Here is a 17639-nt window from a genome sequence, read left to right as displayed (position 1 = left end):
CCCGTTACTTATAATCAGAGTTCACATCCAATATGTATAGACTTCCTCCACATTCATCTACTACTAGCCCCCACTCGAGACCCTAAACTTAACCACCTCTTGAGACTCTAAACCTAGCCGTCTGTCGAGACCCTAGCCGCCACTTAGTCCTTAGTTGCCTTTGACCATTAGCAACTTACCTAAGAGAATATTCTCTACAAGATAACTTATTCTACTTTTACTATTACCTATTTATCTCAACACAAATTGGTATGACTATTGCATAAATTTAGAATGTAAGTTATATAGTTTTAAGTCATTTATATATACAATGTATTTAAAAAATAGTCTAAATATGATATTTTAGAATTATAAAATATACATACACTTATATAAGCTATTAATTTTATTATCATAGTATAAATAACTAAATAGGATTTTTTATTTTATTTTAATTTTTTTCACATATTATACAAATAATAATTCTAAAATTTTAAAATATTCATCTTTCTAAAATTATAGACTTACTAAAGATTTTAAATATACCATCAAAATTAAAAACAACACAAATAGGAGAAGGAAAGAAGGAATAAATTAATTCAATTTTTTTAAAAATAAAATAAAATAAAACATTAAAAATAGAAAAAAATACCAAATCAAAGGTCTTGTATGTCTACCATTAGATTTGTAGATCTCCAAAATATTAAAGGTAGATCATATTAAAATTTTTAAAAAATTATCTATTATAACGCCAACTAAAATTTCTAAATAGTTAAATCTTCAATATCTATAAATCTGTATATTTTTAGAATACTTCAATGACATATTTAGAATATACAATCTATAAATTTTTCTATTGGTATTTTCAAAACTCTGAAAAAATCTCCTATTAGAAAAGTCAAAATTTTAAAGGCCCAATCAAAGTTACTATAACTTTCAAACTAAAAACTTGTAGAACAAGTTATTTAAAATATTTGAATTATAGACACAAAAAATAAGAGAGTATGTCAAATCAAAATCAAAAAATAAGGGGGTCAAAAAACCAAGGATACTCATATAATTCTAAATTATAAAAACTTAAATCTTACATCTTAAATCTTAAATCTTTAATCTAGTATCAAGTCATTTATATTTATATTGTATTTAAAAAGTATTTTAATATGATATTTTGAAAAATAAAAAATAAAAAAATACACCTATAGTTACATATATATATATATATATATATATATTTCTAGCAAATTTATATGTAATTTTTTTTCTACATGTTTTATAAATAATAATTTTGTAAATTTAAAAATCTCATATCTCCTGAACTAAATACTTGTTGAAGATTTTAAATATGATACAAAGTTAAATAGGAGAATATGTCAACTTTAAATTTCAAAAAGAAAAAGCAAGAAAAAAAATCAATAGAAAAATATACCAAGCTAAATTATTTATATTTGAAAAACTAAAAAAATTGTAGAGCATTCTAATTCCATCACTAGATTTGTAAATCTTTAAAATAAAGAAGGTAGTTCAAATCAAAACTAACAAATTTCTATCCATTTACAAAGTCATCTCAAAATTCTAAATAGTCAAATTCTTAATATTTATAAATCTACATACTTTTAGAAAAATTTAATGACATATTTAAATTTTTTAGTATATGATTTTTTCTACTGATATTTTCAATAATCCAAAATAATCCTTCTACAAAAAAATGAATATTATAAAAAAAAATGTAAAAAAAATTGGATACAATCATACAACTTATATATTATTATATTTCATAAATATCCTATTAAGACTTAATTCTATATTTTTCACTAGCTTCTAAGTATACTATCTAATAATTTTTAACTTATTTTGAAAGGTATTTTTTCAAAAATGCATTAACTATTTCTTTTGATAATAATGTCAAGCTTGAGTATCCTTGAATATTAAAGGTATTCAAATATTTGAGGTTACCCAATTCATTTTGGAATGATGTCAAGCTTGAGTATCCTTGAATATTAAAGGTATTCAAATATTTGAGGTTACCCAATTCATTTTGGAATGACGTCAAGCTTAAACACTTACTTATATCTAAGGTTGTCAAAGATGTGAGGTTATCCAATTCATTTAGTAATGATATAAAGCTTGAGCACTTTTTAATATTAAGATTTTTCAAAGATAGAAGACTATCTATTAATGGTGATAATAACCTTTATCTTTTATAATCTCTTAAATTAACTATCTTCAAACAAGTCATATACTCCAATTCATTTGGTAGCATGGTTTAGTTTGAGCATCATTCTAAGTTAAGTTCTAATAATGTTGCAATTTCAATGAATGAATTGATTCTTTTTGTAAAAAAGAACAAATTTTTCAATTGTAAGGCATTTAAATTCTTAAACTTTCAATAATTTTTTTGTCATGTATCATATTCAACACTTCTTCTACTTAATATCTTTATAATAATATTTGGTGTACAAACACCAATATGAAAACTTAAAAATTAATTAATTATTTATTAATTAATAGATTAATAGTAAAATTTATATCAAAAGTGCTTTTAAAAGTTGACCAATACTTATGTAGCTCAAAAAAAGTAATTTTGATGAAGATATTTTCTTTAATAAAATCTTCAATCTTTAGCAAGTAACCTTTAATTTCCAAATTGTCAATCATCTTTAAAGAGTTGAGCTAGGCTCTTAAGTCAATACTCTTTTGCAAAGCTTAATTCACAAAAAAAAACTTTAATTGACTCTATAATTTGGTTAGAGAGTCTTGACACCATTTTACAATGAGAAGGATTTTTTTCAATATAGTAGCTTTGATTACTATAATAATTTTTATGATATTCTTCTAAAAAAGAAGTTGAAATATATTTTGAAGTTCTTGTATCAATTGTAATGGCTTCGCTAGATCTTTGAACTCTAGTCAATTAATTTGTACATGTAATCAAAAGCACTTTGGCTTTGGTTTTGGTTAATAATGGCATCCTACTAGCCTTTGCACTTGAGCTTAGATCATTGAACTACAAGTCCTAAATTTTATACAACTTAAGGATTAACTCTACTTGAAAAGGTCAAATAGAGTAGTTGGTTCTAATAATTTTCACTCTCTTAGAACCCACACTTTTTAAGATCTTTGTTAAAACCAATGTATGGAAGAAATTAAAAGATTGTAGAGATTCAAAAGTATATGCAAGACAAGAAACCTTGTTTTTGATACCAAAAAATTAAAAAAACAAAAATCCCAACAAGTCATTCTTTTTGAAGCTTGCAGTAGAGGCAGTCAAGCATGTCATGAGGGATGAGAACAGCCTCACTTGTGTATGCCAAGCCATAATCCGATGTGGCATGCAAACAACTCTTGCAGGAACTGCAATTGATTGTAACCAAGCACAAAGTTTATTTTGATAGTGAAGTTGTGCCACCTTATTGTACACATTAATAAATTGATTGTTGTTCCAAATCTGAAAAAAAAAAAAAAAAAAAAAAAAAAAAAAATCTTCCTGGGATTGAATCCTGCATCAAGTCATGCAATGGACATGACTTGAGATTGTATGTGTTGTTGTTGGCTATTTACTTCTATTTTATGAAGAAGGCTTCACTTTGTATTAAATATTGAGGAAGTGGAGGTGTTTGAGGAGGGCCATGTGGTTGTGGTGTTTGATGATTTTGTATGTAGTGAAAGTATGGATTTTCCCACCACAAGAGAAGAGCAGCATTGCAATCGGTGGAGCCATTATTTAGTATAAGAAAGGGCACTACTTGCTGTGCACGAAGATATTAAGGTGATCGGCTTTTGAGGGACATCGATACGGAGCCTAATGCGGAGGATGTTGCGAAGGTCATCCACGGGGCAGAAACTTGAAATTCGGAGTCTACACACTATTTAAGCGCAAATTTGAATAGTGTGAATCACATTATTCAAAATAGTGTATTATTAGCGTGTATTACCATTTAGTTTGATACACACTAATTACCGTCGACACATGTCCCAGAGGCACTTTGCAAATAGTCTGATACACACTAATTACGGGTATTCGTGTAGAACGCAATTTTATTAATGGTTATGGGATTCGTTTGCTATGGGTCTGCATTCCAATTCTGAGTCGTAAAATAATTCACTAGGAGTTCTCAAACCCCAAGACAATTCAATGCATTGTGGCCATAGACGGGTTGGGAGATTGAAGAGTGGAATGCACTTCGGCAATGGATCATCACAACAGTAGAGCGATCATCACTTATCGCTATTTCTTCTGAAGCTTGCGTGCCTGATTTCCGGAAATGCCTGCGCATTCAACGAGGAAACCTTCATCATCGCAGCGCTGGACCTGAGTTTTCGCATTACCGCCCGGTTGGCCTGCCTCTCCTTCTGATTGTTACCCCGCGGCAAATTGAACTTGGTTATCTCCCCCAGCACCTAACCCATCTTCCATAAACTCCTTTCCCGAGCTCTTGTGACGTCAATCCCTTGAGGACTTCAGCAATTGTGATCAGTGCCACTCCTTCTGTCCGAATTGGGTCCCTTCTGCAGTGATCTTAACGCAAGACTACGGGAATGGAATTCATCCGAGCACGCTTCTACACCCTTCAAATCTTACTTGGTGTTGACCTCAAAGCAAAACATCAAGAAAATATAGATTCTAAATCCTACTTAAAGATGCAGGAGATAAGAGGAAACTAATTGCTGTGACATTTCGAGCAAGGACTTCTGTTCGGTTGTGTTCGTTTTGATTGGAGAGGACCAACGTGCCGAAATGTGTTGACTGAAAATGCTTGCCATGATTCCCGCATTCCGTCTGTCCATTTTGCAGCGACGGTAAGCTGGAGATCGGCCGGTATCTATCATATTGTCTACGTTGATGGAAGGAGGATTCCAGCCGGAGATGATGTGGTCCGAATGAGACGTGGAAATTGACCACCATTACCTAATGCTCACACCCAGAAAGAGCAAGTCATGGGCAAATGCAACAAGTTCCTTCGCATTCAAAATCTGAAAACACGACGCAAGACACCGGGGCAGCAGGGGCGGTAGCAGCTAGGAGGACATAGAAGACGCACGTTAAAGAAGAGGGAGGGTATGGTGCACATCGTGATGCTGGCCGCGGTATTAGTTTTTATCTCCGGCTAGACTTTCAATTCAGAAAAAAATCGCGGTGTGGATTGTGCTGCCTTGAGAGTCACACGGAGGAAACTCCTTGACGTTGAGATTGACCAGTAACCTTGCACCGTTGCAGCGGTCTTGGTAGGAACCGCGGAGGAGAGTGACAACACCAGGATATATAGACTGACCTTGGTAGAAACCATCAATATCGATCGGTCCTGTTTGATGCAAGTCTTGCCTCTTGGATTGTCGGCAATGAATGGGTAATCGACTGCTGCGTCAAGCAGATAAGAGGGACGATTTAAGGCTGACCGAGTAGAGGTATCCTTCTCAACATTGTAGGCTAGTACGTGAATGGGTCGCAACGCCAGCTAGATAAAACAACACTGCAATACCCTAACCTGTTGCAGCGGTGATTAGCATCGAAACATACCCAGTGAAGCAGCAGCCGTTGCACAACAGTCCAAAAACAAGTTCATAAATCTTATGTTGAAGCATACTCTGCAGAGTCATAAGATTAAAAGACAATGGTTTCATCACAATGAAAGAAACAACGGCGACTTATTCCTTCGAATTCTGTAACCATTATAATGAGAGATCCAACCATCTCACTACAAATGAATGGCACTACTGTGAAACCTTTCAAAACAAATTTAGTACGTCTCTAAGAAGACATATTTGGTGGAAGCTTCACGATGGTGACTGGGCAGGGCACGCTGTTGGAGACGTAGTTGCTGACGCTACCCATAAATGTCCTGCGAAACGGCGTTCAAATGGGGTTGATTGATGAGTACAGAAGTAGCAATCTCAGGTTCACCACCATTGATAAATCCTTCTCCTCAAGCTGAGGAACAAAAGAAGATCCATTCTCGACACATTAAAAAAGAAGAGGAAATCAATTTTCAGAAAGATTCAAGAATCGCCGCACCTTTTCAGTGCGCTCAGTCCCCGGCAACCCATGACGAGAAAATCAAGAGGAACGTCGTTGACAGACTTGCATATGTTTTCCTTCGGATCCCCCCAGTAGACCTTGAACACTACTGTAGCCTGCGAAAATTGTTTCAGCCACTCATCAGCACGGCAATTATAAGGAAAAGAGGCTCCTGCTTTTCGGTTGTGGTAAAATACCCAGTGACAAATTTTGTAACAAGGATTGATTGTGTTTTGTGCCCAAGGAGGATCAAGTAGAAGAAAGAGTTATCACCTTCTTTGCAGTGACGGCTTCCTTGAGGTAAGACTGAACCTCCTCGTCCTGTTTCAAATTGTACCGCCTCTGAGTACCGGGCTCCTCCTCTTCGGCAAGAGGAATGAGTTCTGCAAAATCAGACAAATCAAGTGATAATTTGAGATTCCATAGTTTTCAACCAAAATTTTACACACCACACGAAGAAATCTGCTTCTTAAAGACAAGACAAGAAATTTTGGAGGCACTCGATGCCTCGCTCAGCGGGGATTTCTAAAAAGTGAAGAGACTGAGAAGGGTTGAGGTACTAACGTGATCCATACTTCCCAAACAGAATGTATTGGCTATCCTCGGTATTAAACTCTTTGTGCACGATCAGCACAGTCAACTGGTCATGTTGGCGAAGCAGGTTATCCACGGCCCACTTCAATGCATACTTGCTACTCGCCGAGTAGTCCAATGCCACCCCGATGGTACGATCCGGCCGACTCATCTTCCCTCACGTGGAACCCAAAATCTAAGCCAGATCCGCAAAATTTTGCCGTCCGTCTACCCACCCCGCTAATCTCAATCCCCGTTTAAACACAATCACGCAATCCGAAGTTCTACCCAAGAAGTAATCACCCAAATCACGAGCATACACGCTCCGATCAGGGCACAACTCACTTGACACCGGTACGCTCTTCCGAGAACAATGTAGAGGTTGGGAGCTGGAATGGGAAGAGAGGAAATGTCTGTAAGGCAAATTGGAAGAAAAATGGCGTGAGGAACTATTTTATCGAGCAAAGATTCCTGGCATAATGACGAGGAGTTAAGAGCCGGATGAGAGCCGTAAAGCCCCGTTGGGAGAGAACTTCTGAGCATGACTCGAGAGTGCCCACGTCCAGCCTGGACAGGGGTTCTCGCATCGTCTGCAGCGTGGCAACGATCGGTGGCATGCAAATCCATCTTCGCGTAATATCCACATTCATTCAGTTGCCAGGTCTTCGTGAAGTCAAGCTCTGGCCACTTGGCAATCCATCGTCCCCTCCTAGATTCCAAGAGGTTCAAGCGCACCAACCTCCTGCCAGCAAAGAGTTTGAAGTCCCTCATGGATGGTCGGAGGCGCTGAATCTGCCATTTGGCAAAAATCTGCATTTGTTGCAAACAACCAGCCGTGTTTCGAACCAGGTGCAACCAAATCAGTACACTAAAGATCAGGATTGCGACTTCCAACTATTTCAGAGTAAATTTGATGGAAAAGATTCTCGCCATCACGGTAAGTTATCTGTGAATAGTGTAACGCGTCAGCTTTGTTATTGACAGAATCTTCGAGGATTCATTGTGAACTTACGAAGCTTCGACCGCCAATGGCATAGGATTTTTATTTTTATTTTTATTTTAATCTTAACTGGAAACACGTCCCTGGGATGGGTTGTGCAGATGAACGACTTATTCAAGATATGCTCTCATGTCGAGGCTACTTTCTGAATGAGAGCATGACCTTTTGACTCATTGACTGATAGCCCCTGATATGGCGTAACAAATCTTTGTGGAGGTGATCGTTTACAAAATTTCAATTCTCAACATTACATGTAAAACTTAGCTCCGATTCACTGACGTAAAAAGTAAGTAACCAACGTCTAGTGGCCCTGTCAGATGGTACTCTGGCAACTAAGAAACAACGATACTAGAGATCAAGTGCAACAAATGTAAACTAAGGTTAGCTACGACTTGCGAGTGTTGGACGCAGCCATATCCACCTTGTTAGATAAAAAACAGATGCTCGTCAGCAATTATGATTAAGAATTCTGCTGGAAAAGAATCAACTAGTTGCTTCCCACGAAATCCGCTACAAGGTGACCTATAAAACCCAAAATTTACATAAATGAGAGGATATTTTCCAAAATTTTACTCTAAACTGCTGAAATGGATTAACAGTGGATGTGATGGTTGTGTCAAATGTTAACCTAGCGCAAGCGAGGCTCCTTCCATATGCCTGGTCATAAAATAATTGCGCCTTCTTAGTCCTACACCACGCACCCTTCTCACTGATTCATTGCCTGACTATCGTGGGCGTCACAACCTTTCACTAACAACGACCACCAAAACGAGGAAAGATAGAACTGTGACTATGCTTGACCATGTCAAGCACACTAAACACTCAGGTTTAGGGTTTGGGGTTAAACTGCAGAGCATCTCCGTATTGAAGGAGTTTAGTACAAGGGATAAAAAAAAACGAAACAAAAGTCAAACTGCCACTGTCTCAGGGTGTCGTGTATCCTGACCTTCTGCAATGCGAAAAGACTGGATCAAACAAACTCTATAATACTGAATAGGAGGGTGACAATGGATTCAAACAAGATGAGTTCGAATATGAGATGATCAACCACATCAAAAGCATTCTTACTAAAAAAATTGTATGTTTTTTTATTAATTTATTTTAGACCTAGGAAAAGAAATGAATGAGCCATTGATGAGTTGGTGTAGGGAAAGTTGGTGGCGGCATCTCTTGGTAACGTAACAAGAGGGCACACCACCACCTGATCTTTGATGAATCGGATTTCTAAACTGGCCACGCTCACTCGTCGCCGGCACATCGAAACAACCACTTCTCCGAATCTTCGTGTCTGTGAGGTGGCAGCTGCAGGGCACGTCACCGACCACGTCGCCGCCCGCTGTTGGTAGGGACCCGAAAATCCCCACCTCTCCACTTCGACGCTGCAGCCCGCCGCTCTCACCCCCCGCACTCCTTTCTATAAAGCCAGTACTCCTGTTCAAACTCTCATTTCATCAGCTCGAATCAACGTTTGATTTCGGAGTAGAACCCAGAAGTCGCATCAAAAAATTCTCTTGCTGGTAGAAATGTGGGTTGAAGAGTTTTCTTAGTCTTCAGAGTGTTTTTGAAGAATTTTCTTAGTCTTCAGAGAAGTTTCGCACACCCAAGTAGTAAAGCCTGCGAAGATGTTTCACAGGAGGCATAACCACACTGAGGATTATGTGAACGTTCCGGCGGGGGGAGGCGTAGGAGGAACAGCGAACTACCCCGCGGGACAGAAACTAGGCTACGGCTATGAAGCAGGGGCGGATGTGAACGTGCCTGAGCAAGGATACGCATACGACACCCGCGGCAACGCACAACCGCAGTACAATGCCAACCATGGAAGCGGGTACGTGCAACACCCGCAGGGTCCAGTGATTTACGGCCCATCTGGGACACACCCCAAGAAGAGCAACCGAGCTGCGAATTGGTGCGCGGCGGCGTTCATTGCGTGCTGGGTGTGCACATGGCCTTGCCATGGACCTTGCTGCTGCGGCCTCTAGAAACCAACTCTTCCCCCACATCCACCCTCGCTCCATTTCTTCCCATTTCTTCTCTCAATCTTTGCAGCCGGCGACGTTCTTCTATCAATTTGTGCAGCATCCGCAACTATACGATCCTATCATGGAAGAATCAGCCGCTGAAATGCTGCGGTGAGTAGCAAAAATCCTAGACCCGGTTTTTGTAAGCACATTGTGTATAATAATAGGTGAAATCGTTATGATTTTAGGCCATTTCCTGATCTTTACTGAAGCAAACAATCGAACCCTATTGAGAAAGCGTGGTGCTCAAGCCACATTTGTAAAAACTTCCATGCGTCTTAGACATATTCTATTTTAACATAATCTATCTGTGCACTGTTGGGTTGTGTGTGTGTGTGTGTGTATAAATGTGGGGCGTCTTTAGAATTTTGTTTTAGATGTTGAATGAATGCTGAATGTAAATTTTGTTTTGAAACGCTTCCGACGCTGATGTTGCATTGAATCAGTTGTTTTATGATATAGTGCTTTGTTTTTGTGTTTTTGTTTTGCTCTTTTTTTCTTTTTTTCTTTTTTTCGTGTTTTTTTTATTTGATGTTTGGATTTGCCGTTGGACTGTTGAAATGTGGGTTGGACTGAAGTTGTGTGCGTGTTGGTGGTTTTGATTGTGAAATGCGAGTTCAAATTGTGTTCATAATCAACTACAAAACAATAGCATATTGAATGTATTTGTTCTAAAGTTCTGATTAAAAAAACTGTGAGAGTTAAAATCGGAATTAATCCATAGTAGAGTTGAAGCTTTGCATTAATGTCCATAATATTATTATGAGACAATTTATCGTGCGAATGTTGATCATGTGAATACTTAATCAACAATCACATCAATTGAATACTGCATGTTAATACAGATTTCTTTACAATTGATTTGTAATGCGCATAATTTTGTACATAGATCTTATGAACACACATTCTAACGTTTTCAATCATTGTTTATGACTATTGAAAAAAAATTGTAGGTGACAAATGATTATGAATTGTTTCTGTGATGCATATATATATATATATATATTTATACTTATAAACAAGTTTGTCAAAACACATTATAATAAATGATAGTTAAAGAATTCTTTTATTGATAAAAATATAAGGTTTTTTTTGTGATATTTGATTTTTGTAATATTCACATAAATAAAATTTTAGTATACTCTTTATGGAGCTAATTTATTTGCTTAAAATAATTAAACTGATTAGACACATTAAACCTTCAATTATTATAGTAATACTTAGATTATTTTAGGATAATTATGAAATCGCTTGTCTTCTCTTCATGTTTAGTATAAACATGTGATTTTATATATATGAACTCTCACATACATATATTTATATTTATATTTACATTCATAAACCAAAATTATTTAATGATTACTTTATTGGACATATAACTTTAAAAAAATCAAATATATAAATTATTGAATCTATAAACATCAACATTGTGGATTCCAATAAGAGTACTCCTTTGCTTCACCTTCTTCGTCTATCTACTATTTTTGTTAGTTGCTAACAATTAGCAACAAAGAAATTAATATTCAATTTTTTTTTGTGTGATTAAAAGTAAAATTGTAAAATAAAATATGGTGCTTAAACTTGTCTTATATTAGTATATTCAAATTTGTACATGATATACTTAACCTACAAAATAATATGAATATATAAAAAAACTCATAAGCAATTAAATCAGCCTAATATTTTTTAATTTCTAAAAAATATTATTGTTATTATTTTTTTATTTTGTGAAGAATTCAGAAAAAACTTCTTTTCAATTTTTAAAACATTCTATTCATACTTCACCTCTCACTTCTCTCTCGCTATACATACAATAAATAATTCATAATCATGGATTGCTTTCTCCTGTTCCTAATTCAAATTATCGTTCAACTTTAACATAATATCCGAAACATCAATTTGTGGCAGAACACTATTAAATTGAAATGACCCAAGTTTTAAAAAATTGCCAAATAATTGACGTTGTGACATATTTTTGCAGCCTCAGCACAAAAATATCAAATTGTTAAAAAAATAAACATAATGTCTCACTTATCACATTATGAGTCGCCCTGCACGACTTAGTTCTCTAATTATACTCGAAACCCGGGGCCCGCCAATATCCGGATATGTTTATAACATGTCTGATAACCGGACCTCCCAGGGCCACGATGAAGCGGCGTCGTGGCAGAAGCCCATGTCTTGTGATCCCACAAGCCAGCCGCAACCGAACGAGTCGATCGAGCCTTTCAAAGCTGCAAACACCGTTTCTGCATCGCAATTGTAGTGCTGCGTTTGTCTCTAGGCATTGATTCAGGGTTTGCTGCGAACTGTGGAGTAGTTTTATCGAGTCTCTCACTTACCCAATTCAAAATGGTGGTCCCAGTGGTGGGACGGCCCCTCTCCCAGGTGGTCTTCAGCGAGGCCAAGCGCAACTGGCCTTTCGTCTTCGGCTTCGGTGTCACTTTCACCCTTGTGGCCAAGCTTTCCGCCAGCCTTGACCGTGAGTGTTCCCCCTTTGAAACCAGTATTCATGATTTCTGGATTTCCAGTGGGTTTTTTTGCTATGTAACCATTCTGCGTGGTGATTCTCTACATGATGCATTCTGCAGTGGGTGAGGGACGTTTTCGCTAGTTGGAAACGTTTTTCTCGCCTTTGGTTGCCTTGCGTGCGGATTTCAGTACAGTGTGGCATTATTTCGTTTAGGGTTTCACTAGATTTGTTGCTTTCCAGATGAGCTGGCATTCGTTTCGTTACTAGATGCGCATCGTCGTGTTACTTGGTTGTGCTAGAGTCGACAGTGAAATTGGTCTGATAGCGTTACAGGAAAGTATACAGGCGTTCACATTATCCAGGAAAGTGCAGTGGATCATTGTATGGATTTTATCGGAATTGCTGGGGATGGTCTAGCTGAGGAAGACGATGTTCGGCCCAGGGGTGACCTGTTAGGTCTTACAGGAAGATTTCAGGATTTTTCTGGTTTTATGATATCGTAATCACGGAGATAGTTAAACCCAATGTACGCTTCCATGTTTGGAAAACCCACCACTTGTTTAGTGCTCTTCATTTCCTTGGATGTGTTGTGTTAACATCATAATTAGAGTTGGTTGAGTATGATCGTACCTTGCATATAAATCTAGTTCACAACTTAGTGGCACTTAATGGATGCTGTTTGTATCATCTTATTTCCTCAGCTTCTGAGGAGTACATGGTTTTATACCCTTTGTAAAACATGTTAGGTATCCCACTTGCGGAATCATGCTTCTATTTCGAAGTTTTCATGTCTTAAGTACTGATCAAAGGACCATTCTCTTTGAACATATGGTTCTGGAACTGCCCGTTTATGGTTTGGAGTCTTCTAGATGTACGTAATCTTCTTTAGAGAGGTTAGTTTTTGACAAATAATGACTTGTGGACAAAAATTGGTCTGCATGATGGCATATTGGATGTTATTTCTTACTAATCTCGTTCGTGTCTGTCTTTTAGCTAAGGAGGCTCATAAATCGAAATTCGTTAATCCCTATGGGCACCACTGGTATGAATTCGAGCCCTCCCTTGTAGGTTGTTTTAAATATTGTTATTACTGAATGTTCCATTGTCATCATCCTACTAGCGAATTACTGGGCTTTTATTGTACGTCCTCTTTTAACTTGAGCTCCTCAGAGGCCGACATAATGAGATGCACTCTTTGTCAGACCTCCCCAATAGACTTTGGACCTCAAGGTTCTTGGAATATGTCCTTTATCAGTCCACTTCTGCAATTCAATATCTCGTGGTTGGCTGTGCAGATCAAAGCCACGATGTCGCGTAATAGAAGGTCTGGTTATCCGTCACTTGACGTGACATTAGCTGGAATGATTTGTCCAAGTACAGTTTGCGATCGGTATGATTGTAACGAGGCCATTAGTTTGATGTGTACATGCACACTCTTCTAAAATCCTCTGAACAAATTGAGTTCTCAAAGTTGGTACTGTGTGCTGAATCTTGTTATGCTCTTGCTTCTTTCCAATGCTGAGGCTACGATATCTGTGGTTCATCAACATATGCATTTGAGCTTCTGGACTTGCAGAGCGCAGATTAAAATCACGAAGAGTGCCCCATTAAATATTAATGCGGACTGTGTACACTATTGCGATGCTGTGGGAGGATGGTTTGCTCTTGGGTTGTGTTTATCTTGAAGAAAACTCGATGTAAGCCAGAGACTTTAACTGAGTAATCTACTAATCATCTTAAGACTTTAGGTTGTTCGTTAACAATTAGTGCACCTGCACCTCTTGCTAAGTCTTATCGAATTGAAGATATCTGATTCTCTCAGAAATCCTCAGAATTTTTCAGAATTCTGGCTAATTACATTACTGACATGATGTGGTAGGGGTACACATTGAAACACTGTAAGTAGAATGAACACATATGAATAGTTGGGTCTTGATCGCATGTCCATCTTGGCGGCAAGTTCCAAATTCATTATCCCCGCGAAGAACACGCGTGATACACAAAGCCCTGGCTCACAACTGATCCAGTTTCAGCAAGATAACAGCCTCGCGGTGATCTTTCTAGTATTCCTTCCCTCAACTACCCCAGCTCGTCACTATGGCTGCTACTACCTTCTCAATTGGAGCCTCCTGGGAATCCCACTCTTGTCCTCTCTGCTAAGTTCTAGACTTCTGCAAAAGCATCGATAAGAAATAACAACTCTTTCTCTGGGAACCGAAGAGAAGCACCATTCCAAACCAATCATGTAGCAACGGATGTATTTGTGTTGACGATATCTGCATTTCCATACCTCTTTTAATCCTATTTTAAGATCAATGCGCATTTGCTTCCAAGAGATGTTCCCGACGGGAAGATGTTTTGCAGTCGCTGGATTCCAGCATGTGCCATGCCTTTGGATGTTTACGACGGTAGATCGATCGACGGCGAGAGCAGGGATGCTGTGTGAGGAAGAGGAAAAAAAGAAACATACAAAAATGTTCCGAGAGTCTTCACTAGGTCATGAGCTCAATCGAGAGCTTATCGTCTTACAGTGGACTAAATTGATCACATTGCAAGCCACGAAATGGGTCTTTCGGGTGTGAATATTGACGCTTGTTGTGGATTGAAAGCCGATTCTGCGAACACCTTGAAGTGGGTATCAAAGTCTGTTGGGAAGGCCGCTGAGAGAAAGGGATTCAGGAACACAATTATCTGCTTGAATGCGAATTCCCGCCGTGGTCAAGTTTTGAGGGGCGGCGCTATGGTTACTCGTAAGCAGCTGGATAGTGCTGTTGTCGGAAATTTAAGTGGCAGTGGTAGAGATGAGAGATTGAGGGTGCATGCAGCCGCGAAAGGGCGTGATGGGTGGTCGCAGATATCGCTGGATGATGTGTGTCGTCGTTTGCATTTGTGCTTCTTTGAGGTGTGTTACTTTCTTCAGAGAATATACCTGAAAATTGGCATTCGAGAAGGTTTAGGTTTATTATGACAGTCACTGAGGAATGTCTTTTGCTATTTGGCATCCTCTCCAAAGATCATGGATCAAGCGTTGCTCGGATACTGAATTTGCTGTCGAATTTATCAGATTTGCGTGCAAAATTTGGGAAGGTCAGCAGGACAAGCATTACATGAATTTGTCTGTGCTGCGGTTGATGCATTTATGGCTGGGTATACATTCGACAGGCTCAACCTCCAGATTGTGGTCAGTTCATCGAACTTCAGACTTTGTTCTTGAATTCAGTTGTGGATCTGGAAGACTCTGGTTGGTTTGGAGTGTTTTTCTTCGAAATCTGCGAGTCAATTGCACGTTGCTATTGATACTGACGAAACACTTAAGGAATAGGTTACTCTTACGGAGCTGGCGTCGCCTTTACTGTTTCGGAAATTTATGTACTCAGACTGATTGCCCCTGGAAGCGGTGTTATTGAAATTTTGGTCATGCCAGCATGGTTCAGGGGGCATGGAAGAATTTAAGATGGAAAACGCGGGCTATCGTTTGACCGCATCTGAGGAATACTATCGAACACAGTGGCTCACCACGGTATGTATACATCAGCTTTCAGTCAATCAATCGATCATGCTGGAAAAGAGTGCAAAGAATCCCGTGTCGTGCGAGTCAACATTCCTGGACAGTAGTTTTTGGTGAATTTTAGAGTATCACAGTAAATATCAGAATTTCGTCTTGTCTGCCGGAGGATGCTCTCATTCCAAGTAGTAGTTTAGTAACAGTCTTGTAATTGAATGGCCTGCTTTGCTACCACCTATCAAGATTAGTAAGGACATGAGCTTTGCACATAGATATGAATCCTCCGCAATGTTAAGGGTGTGGGCTGTAGATCTATGTGACATTGCAGATGCTTAAGGTGGCTGATAACGAAGCGTCAGCTTCATTTGTTACTGAGAACCTTCAGCTCGTACAGATTATTCACGTAAGTTTCTCCGTCGTCAACCTCTCTCACTGTACACAAACACTAGTTTAAATGATTCTATTTGAGGAAGGACTGCTATCAGCAGGCTGTCATGCTCTTAATGTACACAACATATAATTTGGCATTGTTTACAAGGTGCATAGTAAAACGATTCTAACTAGTGTGCTTTCCTAGCTTGGAGGAATGACAGCGAACTTTAGAAGGTCAACGGCATGGTGAAGAGCAGGTTAGTCACACCTGCTTTGAGAGTCCTCGTACAGATGTATCTTAGTTTCTTAGAACAAGCTGTCGACAATGACATTTTCATACCATGTTCAATATTATTTCTTAATGAAAAGTGTTGTGTTCAGTCACGACTCCTTTACTTTCATTTCACTTTGTGCAGAGCCTCGTGAAGTTTGACAGAGGCTTAGCTACCAAAGGAGCATCTGGGGGTGCCGTATCCGAGAAGCTCGTGATTTCACCCCAATGGGTACCAGTCACTCAGATTGTACTCTTGACCTGGAAGGTAAGCATTTGTAGTTCCTGAGCTAGACAATGTACAGTGGGTAGTCAAATAATAGTAAATCGCATCATTGGGGCGTCTCTGTTTCCTCACGGTGGTGTAGGAATATAGTTGCTTTAAATTGGTCCTTGGTCGTTGCAATTTAGTCTTGTAATTTGGAATCTCTACTCTTACCAGGAAATACTGTGTCTGCTTGATGTAGGTTGTAAACGAAAAGCAGTAATTCTAAGACTTGAGCATCCACAAGAAGAGATTTCCTTATCTAACAAAGCCCAAAGACAAATTTTTTTTTAGCAAAAAGGATCCTATAGCCGAAAATATACTCCCACAGTTTGGTCAATCATTTTCAGACCACAATTTAATGAAGACGTGAACGATCTTATCATGTGTCAAAGCTTTTCAATGCGCAAAGTTATTGGAACTGTACTCTATCTCCCAGCAGTGTGCCTTGGCTGTCCCTTTTTGTAGTTTGCAGTGAATGTTGATGAATTTCATGACATGCCGTCAAGACTTCGTCATAATATGTCAGCGTTTGCGGGGCAACAGTAATTCCTGCCCACTGCCTCTTTCGGTTATGAACAAAGAATCGACATACTCTTTTATCATCGTTATCATCTAGTGGATTTATCAATAGTGCTGTAACATCAGCTTCTGCGTCACTCTTTTTAGCTCGCGTACCCAGCTGCAACAGGTCGCTGTTGGTCGCTGTTGGCAGGGAGTATGATGTAGTTGTGAAACGAAGTGTGATAGTTTTGTATAGTTTAGTGAGAATTTGCACATGAATAAAGCATCAATTTAGTTGTATTTGCATTTAGCACAATAGTTAGTGACATATTTAACATCGAATTACCACTCCATTTCTGTACCTGATGAAGACCTCTTTGATGCCTGGAATCACCCATTCTCCGTTCACCGATCATCTTCTAAAGCTCAACCGCGAGATTGCTCACTCGAAGTGGATCTAGTATACAAAAACAGTCTCTTGTTCAAGCCCAAAAGAAATGAACATAAAGATTTAGGTAGGAATTGTGATACCAGTTGTAACGAAATTGCAAACTTTTTATTGTTGTATCTTGAAACCACAATAATCAAAGAATACTCATGGTTATCCATTGTATTTCAATAGATTTTATTGAGGGATAAAATTATTATTTGAATGACTTTTAG

At 38.3% G+C, this 17639-nt stretch overlaps 4 protein-coding genes across 6 annotated transcripts; 2 read left to right on the top strand and 2 right to left on the bottom strand.

Moving 5' to 3' along the window:
* Nucleotides 1–3996: 3996 nt before the first annotated feature.
* LOC149989455 (uncharacterized) lies at nt 3997–5636 on the bottom strand. Of its 2 annotated transcripts, none has more exons than XM_090248501.1 (3): nt 5495–5636; nt 5250–5332; nt 3997–4885 (listed from the first exon to the last, which is right to left on the bottom strand). In XM_090248501.1, the coding sequence occupies exons 1-3, from the start codon at nt 5538–5540 to the stop codon at nt 4601–4603; spliced, it is 414 nt and encodes a 137-aa protein (XP_090104627.1). In that variant the 5' UTR covers nt 5541–5636; the 3' UTR covers nt 3997–4600. The 2 variants fall into 2 exon arrangements, with proteins under 2 accessions (XP_090104627.1, XP_090104626.1); XM_090248500.1 differs by having other exon boundaries at nt 5250–5335; nt 5495–5634.
* Nucleotides 5546–6980, bottom strand: LOC112279606 (universal stress protein PHOS32). The gene is made up of 4 exons (XM_024514222.3): nt 6557–6980; nt 6266–6375; nt 5990–6108; nt 5546–5816 (listed from the first exon to the last, which is right to left on the bottom strand). Exons 1-4 carry the CDS (start codon nt 6735–6737, stop codon nt 5726–5728), a joined length of 501 nt encoding a protein of 166 aa, XP_024369990.1. The 5' UTR covers nt 6738–6980; the 3' UTR covers nt 5546–5725.
* Nucleotides 6981–11856: 4876 nt separating this feature from the next.
* On the top strand, nt 11857–13529 carry LOC149989454 (uncharacterized). The gene is made up of 4 exons (XM_090248502.1): nt 11857–12068; nt 12393–12585; nt 13053–13101; nt 13355–13529. Exons 1-2 carry the CDS (start codon nt 11939–11941, stop codon nt 12560–12562), a joined length of 300 nt encoding a protein of 99 aa, XP_090104628.1. The 5' UTR covers nt 11857–11938; the 3' UTR covers nt 12563–12585; nt 13053–13101; nt 13355–13529.
* An 861-nt stretch (nt 13530–14390) lies between these two features.
* Nucleotides 14391–16898, top strand: LOC112279605 (uncharacterized). 2 transcript variants are annotated; one of them, XR_016501955.1, is made up of 7 exons: nt 14391–14961; nt 15124–15240; nt 15484–15579; nt 15875–15967; nt 16142–16193; nt 16353–16475; nt 16675–16898. XR_016501955.1 is itself a non-coding variant. In XM_024514220.2 (7 exons), exons 1-7 carry the CDS (start codon nt 14623–14625, stop codon nt 16693–16695), a joined length of 825 nt encoding a protein of 274 aa, XP_024369988.1. In that variant the 5' UTR covers nt 14391–14622; the 3' UTR covers nt 16696–16898. The 2 variants fall into 2 exon arrangements, 1 of the variants encoding a protein (XP_024369988.1); XM_024514220.2 differs by having other exon boundaries at nt 16158–16193.
* Nucleotides 16899–17639: the final 741 nt, after the last annotated feature.

The sequence above is a fragment of the Physcomitrium patens genome, chromosome 3 (genome assembly GCF_059467195.1).
Source record: "Physcomitrium patens ecotype Gransden chromosome 3, ASM5946719v1, whole genome shotgun sequence".
NCBI classification, from domain to species: domain Eukaryota; kingdom Viridiplantae; phylum Streptophyta; class Bryopsida; order Funariales; family Funariaceae; genus Physcomitrium; species Physcomitrium patens.
Note: the sequence above shows the minus strand (reverse complement) of the source record. Positions and strands in the feature narration are given on the sequence as shown.

Bases quoted from the DNA above. Each gene is read 5' to 3' on its own strand.
- LOC149989455 (XM_090248500.1), bottom strand. From the start codon at position 5,540: ATGAACTTGTTTTTGGACTGTTGTGCAACGGCTGCTGCTTCACTGG. The intron at 5,336-5,494 runs GTATGTTTCGAT...TGCTTGACGCAG, and splicing joins AACGGCTGCTGCTTCACTGG to CAGTCGATTACCCATTCATT. The intron at 4,886-5,249 runs GTCAGTCTATAT...TGTGAGCATTAG, and splicing joins TATTGATGGTTTCTACCAAG to GTAATGGTGGTCAATTTCCA.
- LOC149989454 (XM_090248502.1), top strand. From the start codon at position 11,939: ATGGTGGTCCCAGTGGTGGGACGGCCCCTCTCCCAGGTGGTCTTCAGC. The intron at 12,069-12,392 runs GTGAGTGTTCCC...ATAGCGTTACAG, and splicing joins GCTTTCCGCCAGCCTTGACC to GAAAGTATACAGGCGTTCAC.
- LOC112279605 (XM_024514220.2), top strand. From the start codon at position 14,623: ATGGGTCTTTCGGGTGTGAATATTGACGCTTGTTGTGGATTGAAAGCC. The intron at 15,968-16,157 runs GTAAGTTTCTCC...GAGGAATGACAG, and splicing joins AGCTCGTACAGATTATTCAC to CGAACTTTAGAAGGTCAACG. The intron at 16,194-16,352 runs GTTAGTCACACC...CACTTTGTGCAG, and splicing joins AACGGCATGGTGAAGAGCAG to AGCCTCGTGAAGTTTGACAG.
- LOC112279606 (XM_024514222.3), bottom strand. From the start codon at position 6,737: ATGAGTCGGCCGGATCGTACCATCGGGGTGGCATTGGACTACTCGGCG. The intron at 6,376-6,556 runs GTTAGTACCTCA...CTGATTTTGCAG, and splicing joins GTTTGGGAAGTATGGATCAC to AACTCATTCCTCTTGCCGAA. The intron at 5,817-5,989 runs GTGCGGCGATTC...GCCGTTTCGCAG, and splicing joins GGACTGAGCGCACTGAAAAG to GACATTTATGGGTAGCGTCA.